Source organism: Diabrotica virgifera, chromosome 8 (assembly GCF_917563875.1).
Source record: "Diabrotica virgifera virgifera chromosome 8, PGI_DIABVI_V3a".
Taxonomy (NCBI): Eukaryota; Metazoa; Arthropoda; class Insecta; order Coleoptera; family Chrysomelidae; genus Diabrotica; species Diabrotica virgifera.
Genome location: NC_065450.1, coordinates 72,439,240 through 72,457,737, shown reverse-complemented (window position 1 = coordinate 72,457,737; position 18,498 = coordinate 72,439,240). Strand labels below are relative to the sequence as shown.

Sequence of the window (18,498 nt, the reverse complement as noted above, 5' to 3'; positions counted from 1 at the left end):
CCATTTACTAAGGCTAAAAATCGGTACACACATTCTAAATTAAATATAAATAAAAGTTATTATAATCGGTCAGCTGTATGACGGGACAGAGCCGGTCGGTCGGCTCCAATAGTCGATTGAGGAAATAAAGCATTTTGGCTAGCAATTTTTTCGTCCAGCATGGATTTACTTGAAATTTTCACAGAAGGTAGGGAATAGTCCAAGGATAATTTTATAAATATCATGCCGCTATCATACGCTAAAACCTTGGGGGTGGTTGCCACCCCATCTCGGGGTGGGAATTTTTAATTACATTTTAACCATGTAATTCGATGTAAAAAGTGATTCTAAGAAAAAAATGTTTTTTACATTTTCTTCGTAAAACTAATATTTTTCTAGTTATTCGCGCTTGAAAATAACAGTTTTTCGACGAAAAATCGACTTTTTTAGAGGGTTTTTTGAGAATACCTCGAAAAATATGCATTTAATAAAAAAAAACTGTAGATATCGAAATTGTATCTTTTAATAACGCAAACCAAATTCTTTTCTTATAATATCTTTAAGACCAATACAAACCGAGATACGGCATGTTAAAGGTTAGCTTTTTTCTTCAAATGCACAATTTGAAATATTCAAAGCCAAATAATGGGAAAAATTTGGATTATTCGAGGAAAACTTAAATATTTTTTATTCAAGTATACAATTAAACCTTTAAAAAAAATTAAAAAAAAGGTTCTAGCATGAAAACTAAGCGACTTAATGTTCCAAAAAATGGCGGTACCTGCTTTTCTCTACGAAAAAATCAGTGATAACAACCCCCTAACTACCTTCCTAATTCAAAATTGGTCTTCAGCTTTCTGTTGTTCCTTTTATATTTATATTATCAATACAGTCAAAGAGTTTGACCTATTTAAAATGCCTAATTTTGGAAAAATTGGAGTTTAAAGAAAAATTGATTTTTTGCAATTTGGTATTTTTCACCGTTCACTTCAAAATATCTCCAAAAACACTGAAGATATGAAAAAAATTATAAATAACTAAATTGTAGCTTTTTTAATGACTAAAATTACCCTGTGCATAGATTTTTATGGCAGTGAATAGTTAGCCAGATATAGCTGTTAAAACCTCTATTTACCAGCAAACACCCCCTTATTCGAGCCCTTTAAACCCGCCCCAATTAGAAACTAAGGCATCTTACGGAATTTAATTTACACAGACTTATAGCTCTTTAAAAATCCTACAAAATTATTTTTGAGGGGTCTCATTACTGAGAGGGTATCAAAGTTGCTTTCCTACGAATATAAATAAATCCATTTACTAAGGCTGAAAATCAGTACACAGTGAGATATAATATTTTTTCAAAATTAGGCATTTTAGATAGGTCAAACTCCTTGAGTGAATTAATAATATAAATATAAAAGGAACTACAGAAAGGTGAAGATCAATTTTGAATTAGGAAGGTAGTTAAAGGGTTGTTTTCACTGATTTTTTTTTATTATATGTCGCTTAATTTTCATGCTAGAAACTTTTTATTAATTTTTTTTGAAAGGTCTAATTGTATACTTGAAAAAAGGTATTTCAAGTTTTCCTCGAAAAATGCAAATTTTTCCCATTATTTGGCTTTGAATATTTCAAATTATGCATTTGACGAAAAAAGCTAACCTTTAACACGCCGTATGTCGGTTTACATTCGTCTTAAAGATATTATTGGAAAAGAATTTGGTTTGTGTTACTAAAAGATACAATTTTGATATCTACAGTTTTTTTGATTAAATGCATATTTTTCGAGATATTCTCAAAAAACCCTCTAAAAAAGTCGATTTTTTCGTCGAAAAGCTGTTATTTTCAAGCGCGAATAACTCGAAAAATATTAGTTTTACGAAGAAAATGTAAAAAACATTTTTTTCTTAGAATCACTTTTTCCATCGAATTACATGGTTAAAATGTAATAAAAAATTCTCACCCCCGAGATGGGGTGGCAACCACCCCCAAGGTTTTAGCGTATGATAGCAGCGAGATATAGAAAATGATCCTTGGACTATTTCCTACCTTTTTTGAAAATTTTAAGTAAATCCATGTTGGACGAAAAAATTTCGAGCCAAAATGCTTCATTTCCTCAATCGGATATTGGGGCCGACCGACCGGCTCTGTCCCGTCATACAGCTGACCGACTATAATAACTTTTATTTATATTTAATTTAGAATGTGTGTACTGATTTTCAGCCTTAGTAAATGGAAATAATTACCTTCGTAGGAAAGCAACTTTGATACCCTCTCAGTAACCCCTGTTCTACGTTTCGCTTGACCGACCGCAGTATGTTTCTCTACACACTCACAGTAATCAACTGTGAAAAATCTAGCTTTAGTAAATTCAAATAGATATTTCAGCGCTGCCTCTCGGTCTATTATTTCCTATCATCCATGTATTCCCGCTATAATAGCGGCCGCTATGATTGGAACCAATAATTCAAGGAAATACCTCGAATTCCTTAGAAATTTAGTTTTTTTTATCAAAATGTTGTGATTTACACAATCAAAAGCTTTGGCGTAGTCACGAAAAATGGTGGAACTGTGAAGATTATTGTTCAGTGCGTGATAAATAAAGACCGGATTATATGTTTTTTGCATATCTATAACCATCAAAAATACAATCAAACGCTTCAGGATGTGGACGAATTATGATAATTAAAGGCGTTTGACACTAATTTAATTTTACATATTTAGAATATTTTCGTTTTTTTAACATATTTTGATGGTTTGAACATATCTTCGACCGTTTGACATATTTTGGCATATTTTTAACATATTTTGACATATTTTGACATATTTTTGGCTGTAAACAGCTTGACACAGTTAACCATGTAACAATGGTTAGGTTTATAAATGATGCTTTCATGAACTTTTTCCTTCCCGACATTGTTCCAACTAACAAAATCTTGCTTATGGTTTCCGATGCTGCGTCATACATGGCCAAAACTGTCCAACAACTAAAAGTTTTATATCCCAATTTAATTCATGTGACGTGTTTGGTGCATGGTTTAAACAGAGTGGCAGAACAAATTGAAATTAATTTCCTACAGTTAATAGTTTAATTAGCAACGTGAAGAAAATATTTTTAAAATAACCTTTAAGGATTCAGATATATGTATAAAGAAAAATTACCAAATACTCCTTTGCCACCGGAGCCTATAATCACAGGTTGGGGAACATATTTAAAAGCTGCCTGTTTTTATGCGGAACATTTTCTCCCTATAAAAGGACTAATTTTATGTTTTGAAGAAACAAAATTTGTTCCAAAATTGAAATCGCACCAATATTTAATATTGGTGCGATTTCAAAATGCAAATCAATTTTAGAAAACAGATCACTGCACAATGAGCTTTGTTTTATTAAATCAAATTATAAATTTGTTTATAAAACCATCCTCAATACTGAATCGTTTCCACTACAAGAGTCTCTTAATTTAATTTAGAAATTTAAGGAAAACGCTGCAGAAGTTTCTGGAAAAATTGGACAATCAATAAATAAAAAATGTAAATTTGCACCAATCACATCAGTTGATGTCGAACAGAGCTTTTCAACATACAAATGACTACTAACGGATAGGCGACATAATTTTACTATTGAAAATATTGAAAAACATTTGATTGTGAATTGTTTTTATAAGAAGGAATAAAATGTAGAAACTTAAATAATAGTAATAGGTACGAGATAGGTATACATTGGTATATTTAGGTTAATTTTGTCAATATACCTATGTACTTACCGTTATTTAATAAAACGTTTATACATTTTTAATGCATATTTTCTTGTTACTTTAAAATGTTTTTCACATATTCCACATATTTGGAACATATTTTAAACTTTTAGGGAATATTTTCAACATATTTTACTCATATTTCAGACATATATATGCACATATTTCAGTCAAAACAGGAACATATAATCCGGTCTTTAGTGATAAACCTCATGTCGTACAGAAAACATGGCATCAGTGGTGCATTTATTATTTAAAAAGCCGAACTGACTTTGTGATAAAATGTTGTTTTCAACGAGAAAGGACCTAAGTCGGGCTTTTATGAGTCTCTCAATAATTTTGGAGAGTACCGGTAGTAGTGCAATAGGTCTATAATTGCAGGTATTAGATATTTCACCACCCTTATGAAGAGGAATAATGATGGCAGTCTTTAGGCACTCTGGAAATTTGCCTTTCTCAAAAGAATCATTAATCAGTGAGATGAGGACTTCCAACATATTTTCTGGGAGATTAGAGAAAATGTTTATCGATAGACCATCAGTACTACAGGAAGATTTCCTTTTGATACTAGTGATTGTTTCGATCAGTTCAGATTTATCGACTAGTTTTATAAAGAATTAATTCGAGACCTTTCTTGAATTAGGGAGATAGGAAATGGGATCTTGTTGTGGCAAAATAGTTGATGTAATATTTTTACTCACATTAACAAAGTATTCATTTAGATTTCCAAGGTCTGGAAGGGAAAATGTTTGAGCAGTGTGGGTTTTATTTTCGAAGATCTTTTATTATGGACCAAGTTTCTTTTGCAACACTTTTAGAGCTTCCCAGACGGTTTTGGTAGTAGATTTTTAAAGCTGATTTTATAAGTTTAAGATAAGTTGCCCTATACTTGGTGATATATTCAGTGATAGAGATGTTGGTAGTAAATTTCTGGATGCAGAGTAGAGCACGCATATTCTTGGAAGATATTCGGATACCTTTAGTAGTCCAGGGTTTGCGATGTTTTGGCTTAATTGTGATTAAAGGGAATGTATTATTGAAGATACAGACAAGCTTATATCTAAAAAATCACTGAAATTATTATCCACGTCCATAGCAGGAAAGCGCCACTCAGAGATTAAGCATAAATATTGGAAATTACGAAAGTTCCGGGTGGAAAAAATCCTGCCTAAACGTCGAGTTTTTGAGGAAGGTTTGCTGAAGATATTAAACTTCGTATAAATTGCTTCATGATTAGATAGTCCAGCATTAATAATTGTTGGGTGGACATCAAGGGGTGAGAAGTATATTCAATTACGGTAGATGAAGCTTTTGTAACCCTTGTAGGAGAATCAACGTGCATTGTTAGACCATACGATTCAAATTTGTTGATCAAGGGTATTTGTGTAGCGCAAGCAGCAGCATAATCAATGTTAAAGTACCCGCATAAAATATTTCTACTTTTATGGGGCAGGTCATCTAACAAATTTAGCAGGTTCTGAAAAAATAGTTCCACAGAGGAGATTAAGATTCTTATTGTAAACTAAGGAAAACTCAAAGATGGCTCCACTTAACAGAAAGTCATATTTTGTTGCCAAAGAAAAATCATTGCTCGTAGAAAAAATCAGGGTGTTCCATGAGCTGAGCTTGGACGATCATACCTAAATTGTGGTATATTTTTCTAAAAGAAAGGCTCGTTGACTTGAAGCCAGTGCTCTGTAACCGCAACTACCGGGAAAAATCTTAATTCATCTAGGAACAAAAACAATTCATCAGTTTTTTGTATCTTATATAACGAATATTAATCAGAACAATGCTAAAGTGGTTATCACTAAAACAATTTGAGGATTCTGGTCCCTCAGTACACGTCGCGTGTCGTGATGTTTAAAAATTTAGTTTTGGGGAGACAGCGGAATAGTAATTTCGGTGACATTCCCTTGATTTTTGCAGGTGTATAATTCTTTCAGAAGTGAAACAGGACCTAAAAGCAGCAAGATCAGCTTCCACCTCATCTGGACCAATTCCATAGGTATTGTTAAATTCTAGCAGAATTTGTCTTAGATTTTCAGTCTTAGTAGGAATTCCCTCGTAAGCCAAAAATAGTTTAACGCTTGTGTTGGTAAATCCATCATAAAACACTGAAGCAGATTTGTCGTGTTGATAAGCGAGATGAAGTTTAATGGCTTTTAAGATATTCGGTTCCCTTAATCTGGCTAGAAGATATCGACTATTCGAGTTATTCATTAATCTAACTCTTGGTGGGGTCAAAGGATCCAGATTTATCGATGGTTCTAAAGTATCCTTCTTAATGAATTTTTATAGGCGAATGAAACGGATTCTTAGATCTACAAACTTCGATGGCCTGCTTGTCTGTTCGTATGTTTGTGTTTTCTACTCCATCTTTTTTTCTTGCGTGAATTGATAATTGGATTTTCCAAGGTGACAGGGCTTCTGAGATTCTTCGGATCCTTATGTGGCTCAGATGAAAGCGTTGGTTCAGAATAGGAAGATTCTACAGACCATTTAATGTTAACACCAGGTTGCCGAATTTCTTTATTAAATAATAAGTTAATAGGCGGTTTAGATTTTATACCTATTTTGAACGAAGAGCCAGTTGTTGTGTCGGCTTCTTTAAGGAGTATGTAACATCTAATATATTCCTTAATGCCTAGCTTCTCTTTAATATAGTGAAACACTTGTACAGGGGTGTACGTTGGGGTCAAGTTACTAATAACTACAAAGTGACATTTATCTTCTGTAATTTTTGGCTTTTGCTCTGGACTTGGTTGTGTGTTCCGTAATTAATTAGTTAATTAACGATTCCTTTTTTGTTCTTTAAAGTCCTTATGGCATTCTTTACTTCGATTAATGTTATCTCAATCTGTTCTTCATTCTGATTTCGTTGTTGTTCATGTTCTGTGTCTGTCTCTATGAAATCTGGGCGGTTTCTTGCAATTTCCATTGAGTTTTACCCAAGTTGTTTCTAAATTTTTGAAGTTATACTTCTTTAGGCGCGATTGAGAGTAAAATTTCATAATACTGCACGCATGCGCACACAGATAGTATGGCGTTTAGTTGCTAAAGGTGTGAAAAGAATATATTTAGTCGAGGCATTGAAGGATTGAAGTGTCGATTTTTTTTGCAGTAAGATGGATTTTAATGCAGATTGGTGAGAATGTCAGGAAATTTTGTGAACTAATGTAATGAATAAGAAATCTCAAATTACATTTGTGCATAAGAAAAATGCATTTCACAAGTGCATTTTGAAATAGGCAATTATTATATGTGCAGGTACCTACATGCTTTTGTGTTTACGAATGTTTTGTATAAATGTACCTATTTACGAATGTTTCTTCTAAAATTTAGGAATATATTAATTTTATAATACATTTAAGTGTGTAGTAATTTTCTTTACAATTTTAACTTACCTATTTGTTTTTTTTTATACCTAATATCGCCCGTGTATAGCAAGTGTCTGCGTAGGCTAGCGGTATGTGTATCTAGTTACGAACGTGTTAGTACTTGGTTCGACTGCCCATAAGGAAAATTTTTTTGTTCATTATTAATGGTTATTGACATCTTAGACTATTATATGAACTTAAAAAATGATTAAAAATAATTAAAATAATTAATCGGGATGTTGCCAACTATTTACCGAGTTTCAAATTTATAATAATTGCCTATTTCAAAGTGCACTTTTGAAATGCATTTTTCTTATGCACAAGTACAATTTCAGATTTCTTATTCATTACATTAGTTCACAAAATTTTCTGACATTCTCACGAATCCAACGCACCAATCCGCATTAAAATCCGTCTTACTGCGCCAAAAATCGACAGTAAGGCCTATTTTTGTGCTTCAATGCCTCGATTAATTAGTGTTTTTAGTAAATATATTTATTATAATTTTTGTGTCTTTGGATTTGTCTTCGTCAGGAGTAAGATGAGTATTATTAAAACATTTTATAGTATATTTATTATACTTCACCTTGTCTGTTTGTTACCGTGAATTGTCATTAGGTACATCCGAACCGATACAGACACAGTCCTCGTAGCGTATTTGGTATAGCATTCGGCTAGAGATCGAGAGGTCATGAGTTCGAATACGGAGCAATCCTATACTTTTCTTATTTTTTTGAAAGCGGCAAGCACAAAATTAGTTTGGTGTTTAAAAAAATTAAAACAAACTGTTTAAAGTATATTTATTTTTAAGAAATCATATAATAGAAGTATAACTTCTTACGTGCGTACAAAGTACACACATTCTTTTTTTTTTGTTTCTTATTTCATAATTAACATTTCTTATTTTTACAGATAATATGCAAGAACGCATTGTTTCTAATGAGTGGATTTAATGACAAACAAATGAGCACCAAAGAAATTCCAATCATTAGGGCATATTACCCAGCTGGAGCTGCAACCCGTCAACTCGTTCATTATGGACAAGAAATCAAGTCCCACAGATTCTGCAGATATGATTTCGGGCTCTTGAAAAATAACAAAATTTACATGGGCCGTCTCACACCACCAGATTATGAATTGGAGAAAATCAGGGCCAGCATCACTTTGATCTTCAGTAAAAACGATTGGATGTCCTCTCCTAAAGATGTTGAAAGGTTGGCGAAAGGACTTGTCAACGCAAATGTGGTAAAGATTGAGGCTCCGCTAGAAAATTGTAATCATCTTGACTACCTCTTTGGCAAAGATGCTCCAAAGACCATCTATCCGCTAGTTGCCAAGATCCTTACAGAAAATTAATTAACAGGCCAGGGTAATAAGGCAAAAATATATCCTGTTCATGACAATTCAACAGCCAGGGTACTGAAGTGTTTTTTAGACAGGTAATACCTGTAAGAACAAATTGTAACTATTTGCTGCGTAGGATCTGGCGGCCATTTTTATTTATAAACAATTTAGTGTCAAGAGCCTTTTTCCTTTTTTTTCAAATCAATGAAAGACAGTGAAACTGATGGTTTTTTAGTACAAACATCTTCGAGAGCATGGAAAAAGGTTAAAAAGGGCGTATTACAAAGTTTGATATACTCATTTATTGTTAATATTATTACTAAAAATGATCGAAATTGCAAAAAAATTAATTTCTCAATAACTATTGTAAAAATTAGTCTACATCTTTGAAATTTTTGTCAAATGAGGGTTTTTTGATGCTCAATAGGTAACAAAAATTTCAAAGCAATTCATTCAATTGTTTAAATTTTAGTCAAATTGTTTATCCCAGCAAGCTTTTTTTGTAATAAGTCAGAAAAAAATTATGTTAGAACCGTTCTACAGGTATCAAATGAAAGAGCATGAGCTAAACTTTCAAATTGGTTTAAAAAAGTGAATAAAGCATGCATTTACTAGCAATAAATAATTATTCAAAAGTATCATCAATTTTTCCTCATGAACTTTTTGAGTAACTTTTTTCAAAAAAAAAATATTTTTTTACTATGTTTTAGGTGCTCAACTTCCAAGTAATGTTATGTATTATAATAATTGATAAAAAATTGTAATAAATATATATAATTTATTATATAAGAAAATAAATAATATATAAGGAAAAATTGACGATAATTTTACGTAATTATGTATTACTAATAAATGCATTTTTTATTGACTTTTTTTAAACTAACTTGAAAATTAAGCTCATGCTCTTTCATTTGACACCTAGAATAGTTGTAACATAATTTTTTTGACTTAAGTTATTGCAAAAAAGATCTCTGGGATAAACAATTTGAATAAAATTTAAACAATTGAATGAATCGCTTTGAAATTTTTGTCACATATTAATCACCAAATAACTCTCATTTGACAAAAATTTCAAAGCTGTACACTAATTTTTACAATAGTTATTGAGAAATTCATTTTTTTGCAATTTCTACCTTTTTTCGCGCAATTATATTAAAAATAAATGAGTATATTAAACTTGTAATAAGCCATTTGAAAGCTTTTTTCATGCTCTAGAAGCTGTTTGTACTAAAAAACCATAAGTTTCGCTGTTTTCCATTGATTCGAAAAAAAGAAAAAAATACCGTTTTTTGACACTAAATTGTTTATAAATAAAAATGGCCGCCAGATCCTACGCAGGAAATAGTTATAATTTGTATTTCCTGTCAAGAAAACGATTCAGTACCTTGGCTGTTGAAGTGTCATGGAAAAAACCTTATTACCCTGGACTATAATGTTTTTAGAAGCAGTGACTGTGTTACGTTTTAATTTGTATTGTATTGTGAATTTTAATTATTTTGAGATACATTTAAGATACATTTTCGTATGAAATCTATATTGTACTTAATATTGAAAAATATAAAAATTCCTTCGATTAAATGAAAAAAAAATTGTTAGATATTGACTCAAATAAATATTTTAAAGTTTTAATCTGTGACTTTTATTCTTCCGGTCCTCACATATGGATGTCAAACATGGACATTCACAAAAGCGAATATGTACAGAATTGCGAAAACATAAAGATCAATGGAAAGACAAATGATCAACATAAGATTGTCAGATAGAAAAAGGAATTCCTGGGTAAGAAATATCACAAAACTTAAGGATGCTACTCGTCAAACAGCTAAACTAAAATGGAAATTCGCCGGTCATACCATTGACAAAAAGACGAAAGATGGAATAAAATTATTACAGAGTGGAGACCATAGACATACAAACGAAAGACAGGGAGACCACATACTGTGAGATACTCCTCATGTATCTCACAGCATTCGTGGATCTACTTCAGTAACAGGAAGTTACCATGTTTGTCGAAACGAACGAAAAAAACAGCCTAAAACGAAAAAAAGTTGGGTAGTATGTTTTCTACCTGTGTGTGACGGACATTCTTTGTCCAAAAAGGACTTGTATGTTGCGAAAATCCACACTAACATTCATTTTTTAATTTTGGTTCAAATAAACTATTATTTAAATACAATATGTATTAATTTTTTATGACATTTATTAAAAAAATACAAGGTACAAATGTACCTATGCCGTCGTTTATGGGGGTAGGAAGAATTTAAGCCGTCTGCTGGGAACTGAACAAAGTTTTCTTTGTTATATTTGGCTCACATAATCTACTCGATAAATGTAGAGATCTCACAAAATTTCAAGTCTCTATCTCTTTAGCAAAAAAAGTTATCAAAATTTAAAAACTCAAAAGTTACAATTGTACCTATGCCGCTCGACAAAGGTTAAAGAAGAAGAACGATAGAAATCAGAGGTAATATCTTATTTTTACTCTCATTGACTGGACTACATCCACATTTTTCTATTTATGCAGGTTGAATGTCAGGTCAGATCCTTTTATTTTTAAATACCCCACAGAGTCGAAGACGTCTCTTAAATCTGGATTAATTTGAATTAGCCCTTTGATCTGATATAATCGTGGGGTTTCATCCATTTGGGAAAAGTACGTTTTAGAGAATTTCCACGTGCACATTTGAACATTCATAAGGGAGGCAACGAATCGAGAATTTTAGCCAGCAGGCAATTATCTCTAATTAGAAATATTCGAAGTCGATCAAGCATAAAATATCCTTTGACTGAAACGAACTGAGGAAATATTTTACATATCCATTTTTTTGTTAGTCGTATGAAATTCTTGAGTTACATGCACATAAAGAGAAAATATGTCATGAAAAAGATATTAGGCGAAGAAGAAAAAATAAAAAAGAGATGGAGAGAATATTTCTATGAAATGCTAAACGAAAACCCAGGGGAAGAAGAATGGCATGAATTAGTACCAGACGATATTGAAGTATAGGAATCAACAGAAGAAGAATTAGAAAACATCTTAAGCAGCAAGAAAAACAGTAAGAGCGGCGGACAGAATGGAATAGCAATTGAAAATATTAAATATGCCGACAGAGAGATAAAACGTAAACTGTATGAAGTAATTTTGGACATATGGAAAGACGAGGAGATGCCGAACGATTGGGAAAAAGCAACAATAATACCAATTTTAAAGGATGGCGATGAGGCAGAGTGTAAAAACGATCAGGGAATATCGCTCCTTCTTCTTCTTGTGCCACTCCTATCGGAGATTGAAAATCATCAAGGCTACCCTGACTTTGTTTACAGCTGACCTAAAAAGTTCATTAGTGGTGCAGCCAAACCACTCTCTCAAATTCCGCATCCATGACATTCTTCTACGGCCTGGATTCCGTTTTCCTTCTATTTTTCCTTGCATTATATTTTGAAGTAATGCGTATTTATGACCTCTCATCAGGTGACCCAAATACTCGAGTTTTCTTCGTTTTATCGTTAACAAAATTTATGGGTCTCTTCCTATCCTTCGTATTACTTCAAGATTTTTTATTCTTTCAACTTAACTTATCTTCAGTATTCGACGGTAGCACCACATCTCGAAACTTTCAATATTTTTTATGTTGTTCTGTTTGAGAGTCCAGGCCTCTACACCGTATAATAGCGTGTTAAATACGTAGCCTCTTAGCATTCTTAATCGTAGAGGGATGCTTATATCTCTGTTGTAGAAGAATTTTATCATCTTTATGAAGGTGGCCCTGGCAATTTCGATATCGCTCCTAGATGTGGCCTATAAAATAATAGCGACAATAATTTAAATCAGACTGGAGGTACTAGTTGAACCACAAATATTAATTATTAATTAACATATTAATTTAATTTCAGTTTCGTCGACTGCATGTTTTTTAGGCTGCTGGTTCAAGTGGAAATTTATTGGGCGATTATGATGATTCAGACAATATTATAAATTCATAAAAAGTCTTACCAAAGTCCTGTTTGGCCACTGTTTTTATCTGCGTCTCGCCAACACATATGCCGGTTTCACACACGGATTAACTGTTTGGTGCAAGAGTTTTACTTGTTTTTAACGATTATTTAACGGTTATTTTATGTCGAATTATTTTCTTAAACTAGTACATATATTACATTTAATTTAAGTCATATCGGATTGAAATAAAAATAAAGTTATATTTTTATGAATGTTTATTTGGGTCAAAAGATCAGTATCCATAGAATTTAACCACACAATCCATATATGTTATTTTACGATAAAATTTTTATTATGAAATAAAGTAGAGATTTTAAATGGGTAAACACAAAATTTCAATATAAATTGAAATGTTTTACTTTTCGGGTCCTGCCCAATAACCATAAAGTCTGGAATTGCAGCATAGCCGGACTGTCAAAAAATAAATGGCTTCCATGAGGGAGAGAATCGAAAATCCCGTAAAGAGTCCTAGTAATCCGCCGAAATTCGCCAAAAAGTCCGTGGGGCCGTACAATTCGTGCCTCTCTGATGTAATAAACTGCGAGGATTTGAAGAATAGAATGAGTTTGGATACGTAGTGGCTAAAACAGATTTTCATTATTTTTTATAACGCTTTCGCCTTTTACAGAGTGGATCAATATTGAGTGTACCATATGCCAAACCTGATAGCTCAAATATACAGTGATGAGTGCGCTAACAACCGGAAAAATAACGCAAAAGCTGGCAAACATAATTATAATATGTTTTGGTTGAAAGACATAGGCCTGGATCCCGCGTACCAAAAAAAAGTTGAATAATAGCAAGCTGAAAATTTGTTAAGAGCTTAACGGTGTCCAGTCGGACAAATTTTGATGTATGGAAACACTGAAACAGGGAAAGTTTTAATTGTGGAACGTGATTTTAATTGTGGAACGTGTCATACTGACAAGTTTATGATTGTGAAAACTAGTAGGTTGTTTTTAAGTTTATTCAATTGCAAACTTTATATAATATATAAAAAAATCTTTGTCCGACCAATATGTTGGGCGCTTTAATAAGTCCGACACGTAGAACGGTAGAACATGTCAAATGACAGGAATTATGTTGGTGGTAAATAGCAGTCTGATTTTTGCATGAGAGTTAATTGAAAGGGTAACAAATCAATTGGAAGTTCTGTCCGACAAAATACATGGGATGTTTTCGTAGTCTGACGTTCGAAACCTGCAACCTGTTCCACAATTAAAACTTCCCCTGTTCCACTGTTCCCGTACATCAAAGTTTGTCCGACTACACACCGTTAAGCAATTTATAAATTTTCAGCTTGCTATTAATACATTTTTTGGTATGCCTAACACTTGACTGAATAAAGGAAGTGAAAAAATTGTAAATTAAAGTGTGTAAAAGTATTTTATTTCGACAAAATTGTCATCATCGAAGCTAATGGTTAATGTATATAAAAAGAAGTACCACTACTTAGAGTCGTAGGCATCTTGTTGAACATTAGAATTCTGAGTGTATTACAATATATGTTTCAGTTGTCTCTCTTGTGCAACCCCTGAACAGGAAAAAAAGGTCATTCAACTATTCCTCGTCAGCCGTAATGGTTGGGTGAAAAAAAAAACCCACGCCATGAACAAAGTTTTAATGTGTTTGTAACGATTGAGTGGCTGTTCTTCATGTTTTTCACTGTTCCGGGGTTGCACAAGAGAAACCTGACGAATTGAAACATATTGTAATACACTTAGAATTCAAATGTTCAAATTGTCTTCAATCAGTTTTTACTTTATGCGCAATTAAAAAAAATGTTATTCTTTGACGCCATACGTATAATTGTGACTGAGGTCAACTAGGTCTTAAGGTAACGTCTAAAGGTGGGAAACTATCGATAGTGGTAATTTAATGTAAATTTATAGGTTTATATTGATAATTTCCTTGTACTAGTTTCATCTCTTTTTATTTTACAACGTAAATATGGTCCAGGATCATATCTTCACTCTAGCAGATCATTGAAAAAGCAATACTAAAAGATGAAACGATATATTTGGGATTCCTAGATAAGAAAAAATATTTTGACATGGTGAGCAGAGAGGGAATATGGCAAATGACATGGTGAAGAGAGAAGAAATATGGCAAAGCTTGACAAATAAGGGAGTAGATATGGAGCTGATAACCATAATCCACAGTTTGTATTGCAACACCATAAATCAGGTAAGAACAGGAAATCTTATATAGAGCAAATTTACGAATAACGACGGAGTCAGACCAGGAGGGGTATTGAACCCACTACTGTTTATATGTGTAATTGAAGAAGTAATTAAAAACTGCTGGCCAAAAACAAAAAAATATACCATAGGATACAGAAATCTACAACAAATAAAAATCGAAGGCTGTGTATTTGTAGATGATATTGTGACAAGAATTGAAAAAGCTGTGGAAGAAAATATAAAAATCTGGGAGAAAGAAGTAAAAAATTACAACCTGATAATACATATAGAGAAAACAAAAGTTAACTTAAATATTGAAATTGAAGGCAACAAAATAGAACAGCTAGAGACATTTAAATACCTTGGAATAATTTTAAATAAGAAGGGGACAAAAGAAGATGAAATTAGAAATAGAATAAAAGCAGCCACAAGAATATAATATCATTCCATGTATAAAAAACTTCTTAAATAAAAAGGAAATAACAAGGAAAACCAAAATGGTAATATTTAAAATAATTTACGTACCTACCACTATATATGGAGCAGAGAATTGGGTATTGAACGAAAAACAAGAAAAGAGATTGCAAGCTGCGGAAATGAGGTCTTTAAGAAAAGTCGTGGGAGCTAGGAGAACTGATAAAAGACGCAGTGACAATATTAGAAGAGAATTAAAAGTAAAAATATTAAAGGAAAAATTCATGAAAAGAAATTAAAATGGACTGGACACTTATTTAGAATGAATGACAACAGACAGGTTAGAATGAAATGGGAAGCGAGGCCCATACGGAAAAACAGGAGAAGCCGGCCAAGGCAAATCTGGAATACAAGTGTGAAGGAAATATTGAAGAATAGAGGAAAATCACGAGTAAATAAAACACCTCGACACCTTCCGGTATAAGAGAAACATCGACTATTTACGTTTATTTTACAACGTACATAATATTATGTTTTATATCTTTTGCGTTACTTGCCGGTTCTTAGCGCACTCATCACTGTATCACTAACAAAAAAATGAATCATACATACTTATCGACACCATATAATATAGTTCCATTTTTGGTCTCAGCTTTTAAGGTTTCCGCCCATTCCCAATAGCTCTGAGAGGTTTCTACGTTATAGGTTAGATCAGAACACATCGGCATGCAATCACAATTTAATTTAATCGTTTTTCTGTATCGCTGACGTCTTGTACTGTTGGAGTTTGTACTGGTTTTACTCATTTTTGATCTAAGTTCTCCCAGTTCGTATCTCAATTCCGCGTTTCTCATACAATTTAAGCTTTCGATTCCACAAATGTTTGTTGTATTTTCTCCTAAAATAAATTTCAGTTGATAATTATCGTTTTAGACAAACAAATGTATAAAGAAAACAAAAACTTGAGTAATTTTTTTTTAGCATATTACAGCCTTATTCTTTTACAATATCGCTGTAATATTATTGTTGTTAGACAGCTAAATTATCATTGTATAACCGATGTACCAAACAAACTATGTTTTTTTTTCAAAGTTCACGTCACCCTGTGGAATATTCTAGCATTTATAAAATATTGAAATTAAAACCCAACTATACCCACATGTTTTCTTAACATTCTGTTTTTTTTATTCATTCGCTTATGTTGGATTATAAAAATGTTAGGTACTCTAACAACTAGCCTTGTTTTTTTTTGCCAATAAAGTGTGTATTAAATAAGTATGGGTCAAGTATGGGAAACTTTAAGAGGTAATTCTGCATGGAAAAATAATGACAGCTTGTTTTATACACGCCTGCCCGAAAATGCTTTGTTTCCGAAATAGGGGGCATTGAAAGTTTTTTTAAATACTGACGATACAATTATTGCTCTAAAACCGGTTGAGATATACAAATAGAATTTGGTGGGTTTTTAAAAGTAGTTATTGTGCATTTTTTGCATATATTTAAGAATTTTATGTTCACCATTGGCGCAACTAAGGGTCATAGTACCCGTATGAGCGCCAGTGGTGAATATTAAATTCCTAATTGTATATAAAAAATGCGCAATAACTACCTCATAAAACCCACCAAATTTCATTTATATATCTTAACCGGTTTTAGAGCAATAAATAAATGGTCAGTTTGTAAGAAAAAATTCAACACACTCTACCTCAGTAACTAAGCATTTGAGGACATACGTTTATAAAGCAAACTGTCATATTTTTTTCATGCAGAATTACCGCTTAAAAGTTTTCCATACCTATTTAAAACACCCTGTATTGACGAAAAACAAGGCTAGTTGTTAAAGTACCTAACATTTTTATTATCCAACATAAGCGAAGAAATTAGAAAATACAATATAAAGAAAACATGAGGCTATAGTTGGGTTTTAATTTCGGTATTTTATAATTGCTAAAATATTCCACAGGATCCCGCGAACATTGAGAAAAAGTCACAGTTTGAGTGGTACACCTGGTAAGCCAAATAAAAAACATATTCAAATCAATCAAACACGACAAATGTGCTACTGTCACTGTCACTCAAAATAATAAACGCCAAAATTCACAGTAAACAAGGTATCAAAGGCATAGCGTATTGTTCATCCTTGTTTAACTTATTGTGGTTTCTACATCCGCAGAAGTAGAAATTAGGAGGAGAGTTAGACAGGGATGTGTTCTGTTGCCTCTGCTGATTGATCTTTACTCAGAGTTTCTATTTAAAGAGGCACTGGATGATTCCAAGGATGGAGTTAAGGTGAATGGCGCAAATATCAACAGCATCAGATACGCCGATGATGCGGTGATGATTGCGGATTCCGACTTGGCTCTACAACTACTCATCGACAAGACCAACTCGACCTGTGAGCAATTAGGTATGAAAATAAACATTAAACAACCAAAGTGATGTCAATCCGAAAAAAACAAAACGTACCTCAACCTTGCACAATAAATGGGCATATTTTGAACAGGTCAATAGATTTAAGTACCTGGGATGTTGAATCGATAGCAGCCTAAATCCTGATCTAGAAATAAGATCGAGAATAGAACAGGCCAAAAAATCTTTCGAAAAAATCAAAAAACTGCTTTGTGATTCTCGAATAAAACTCTAAATCGGACGACGTTTATCCAAATGCTACGTCTGCTCGACTCTTCTGTATGCAGTTGAGACATGGACTCTTAAAACATCAACCGTAAATAAGTTGGAGGCCTTTGAAATGTGGATCTACTGGAGAATCCTCAAAATTTCATGAACATCGCATATCCCAAACGAAGAAGTTCTGCATAGAATAGTCAAGGCAAGAGAACTTTTTAACACAGTGAAAGTTAGAAAAACATCCTACCTAGGCTACATACTGAGAAATAATAAGTACCAATATGCTAAACTTATAGTGAAAGGAAAGATCGAGGGAAGGAGGGGACTAGGAAGGAAAAGACTATCGTGGCTCAGACATATCCGACAATGGACAATAAGAACAGCTGAAGAGAGAGAAGAGTTTGCAATTGTAGTAGCCAACCTCCATTGAGGAGACGGCATTTTAAGAAGAAGAAGAAGGTTTCTAAGGACACGCGGCTAGGAGGTCAAAATGTACCATCTGCTTGCCGAATGAAACATTTTTTCTATTAAATTTTATACATAGACAAATATTTCTAGCATGGGTTGCCTATCAAAACCGTGTCATAGCTATCCTTAAGGGGAGGCCGAAATGGTTGAAATCAATATTCCAGACACATTTTTTTTAAAGTATGATAGAATTATTTTATTTTTAAATTAAATAGGCATATTCAGTACAATTCATAGATTACTCAAGAAAAAATTCAAGGAAAAATACTGAAAAATAAGCCAACGGTGGCAAGTTTTTAAAAGACACCTCAAAATATAATGAATTTTGCGGTGGACATCAGAACTCAT

General features: G+C 32.7%; 2 protein-coding genes across 5 annotated transcripts in view; one reads left to right on the top strand and one right to left on the bottom strand.

Annotated features, from left to right (window-relative positions):
- LOC126889763 (lipase 3-like) overlaps positions 1-10,089 on the top strand; it is a 175,025-nt gene extending 164,936 nt beyond the window's left edge. For all 4 annotated transcript variants that reach the window (XM_050658338.1, XM_050658341.1, XM_050658340.1 and 1 more), the window contains exon 5: positions 8,029-10,089. In XM_050658338.1, coding sequence (XP_050514295.1) covers positions 8,029-8,472 — 444 coding nt within the window. In that variant the 3' untranslated portion in view covers positions 8,473-10,089. The remainder of the gene's footprint in view (positions 1-8,028) is intronic.
- Positions 10,090-12,679: 2,590 nt separating this feature from the next.
- Positions 12,680-18,498, bottom strand: part of LOC126889761 (pickpocket protein 28-like) — a 49,969-nt gene continuing 44,150 nt past the window's right edge. Inside the window, exons 8-9 of the mRNA XM_050658334.1 lie at positions 15,667-15,952; positions 12,680-13,038 (exon numbers count right to left, since the gene is read on the bottom strand). Of these exons, the coding sequence (XP_050514291.1) occupies positions 12,813-13,038; positions 15,667-15,952 (512 nt within the window). The 3' untranslated portion in view covers positions 12,680-12,812. The remainder of the gene's footprint in view (positions 13,039-15,666; positions 15,953-18,498) is intronic.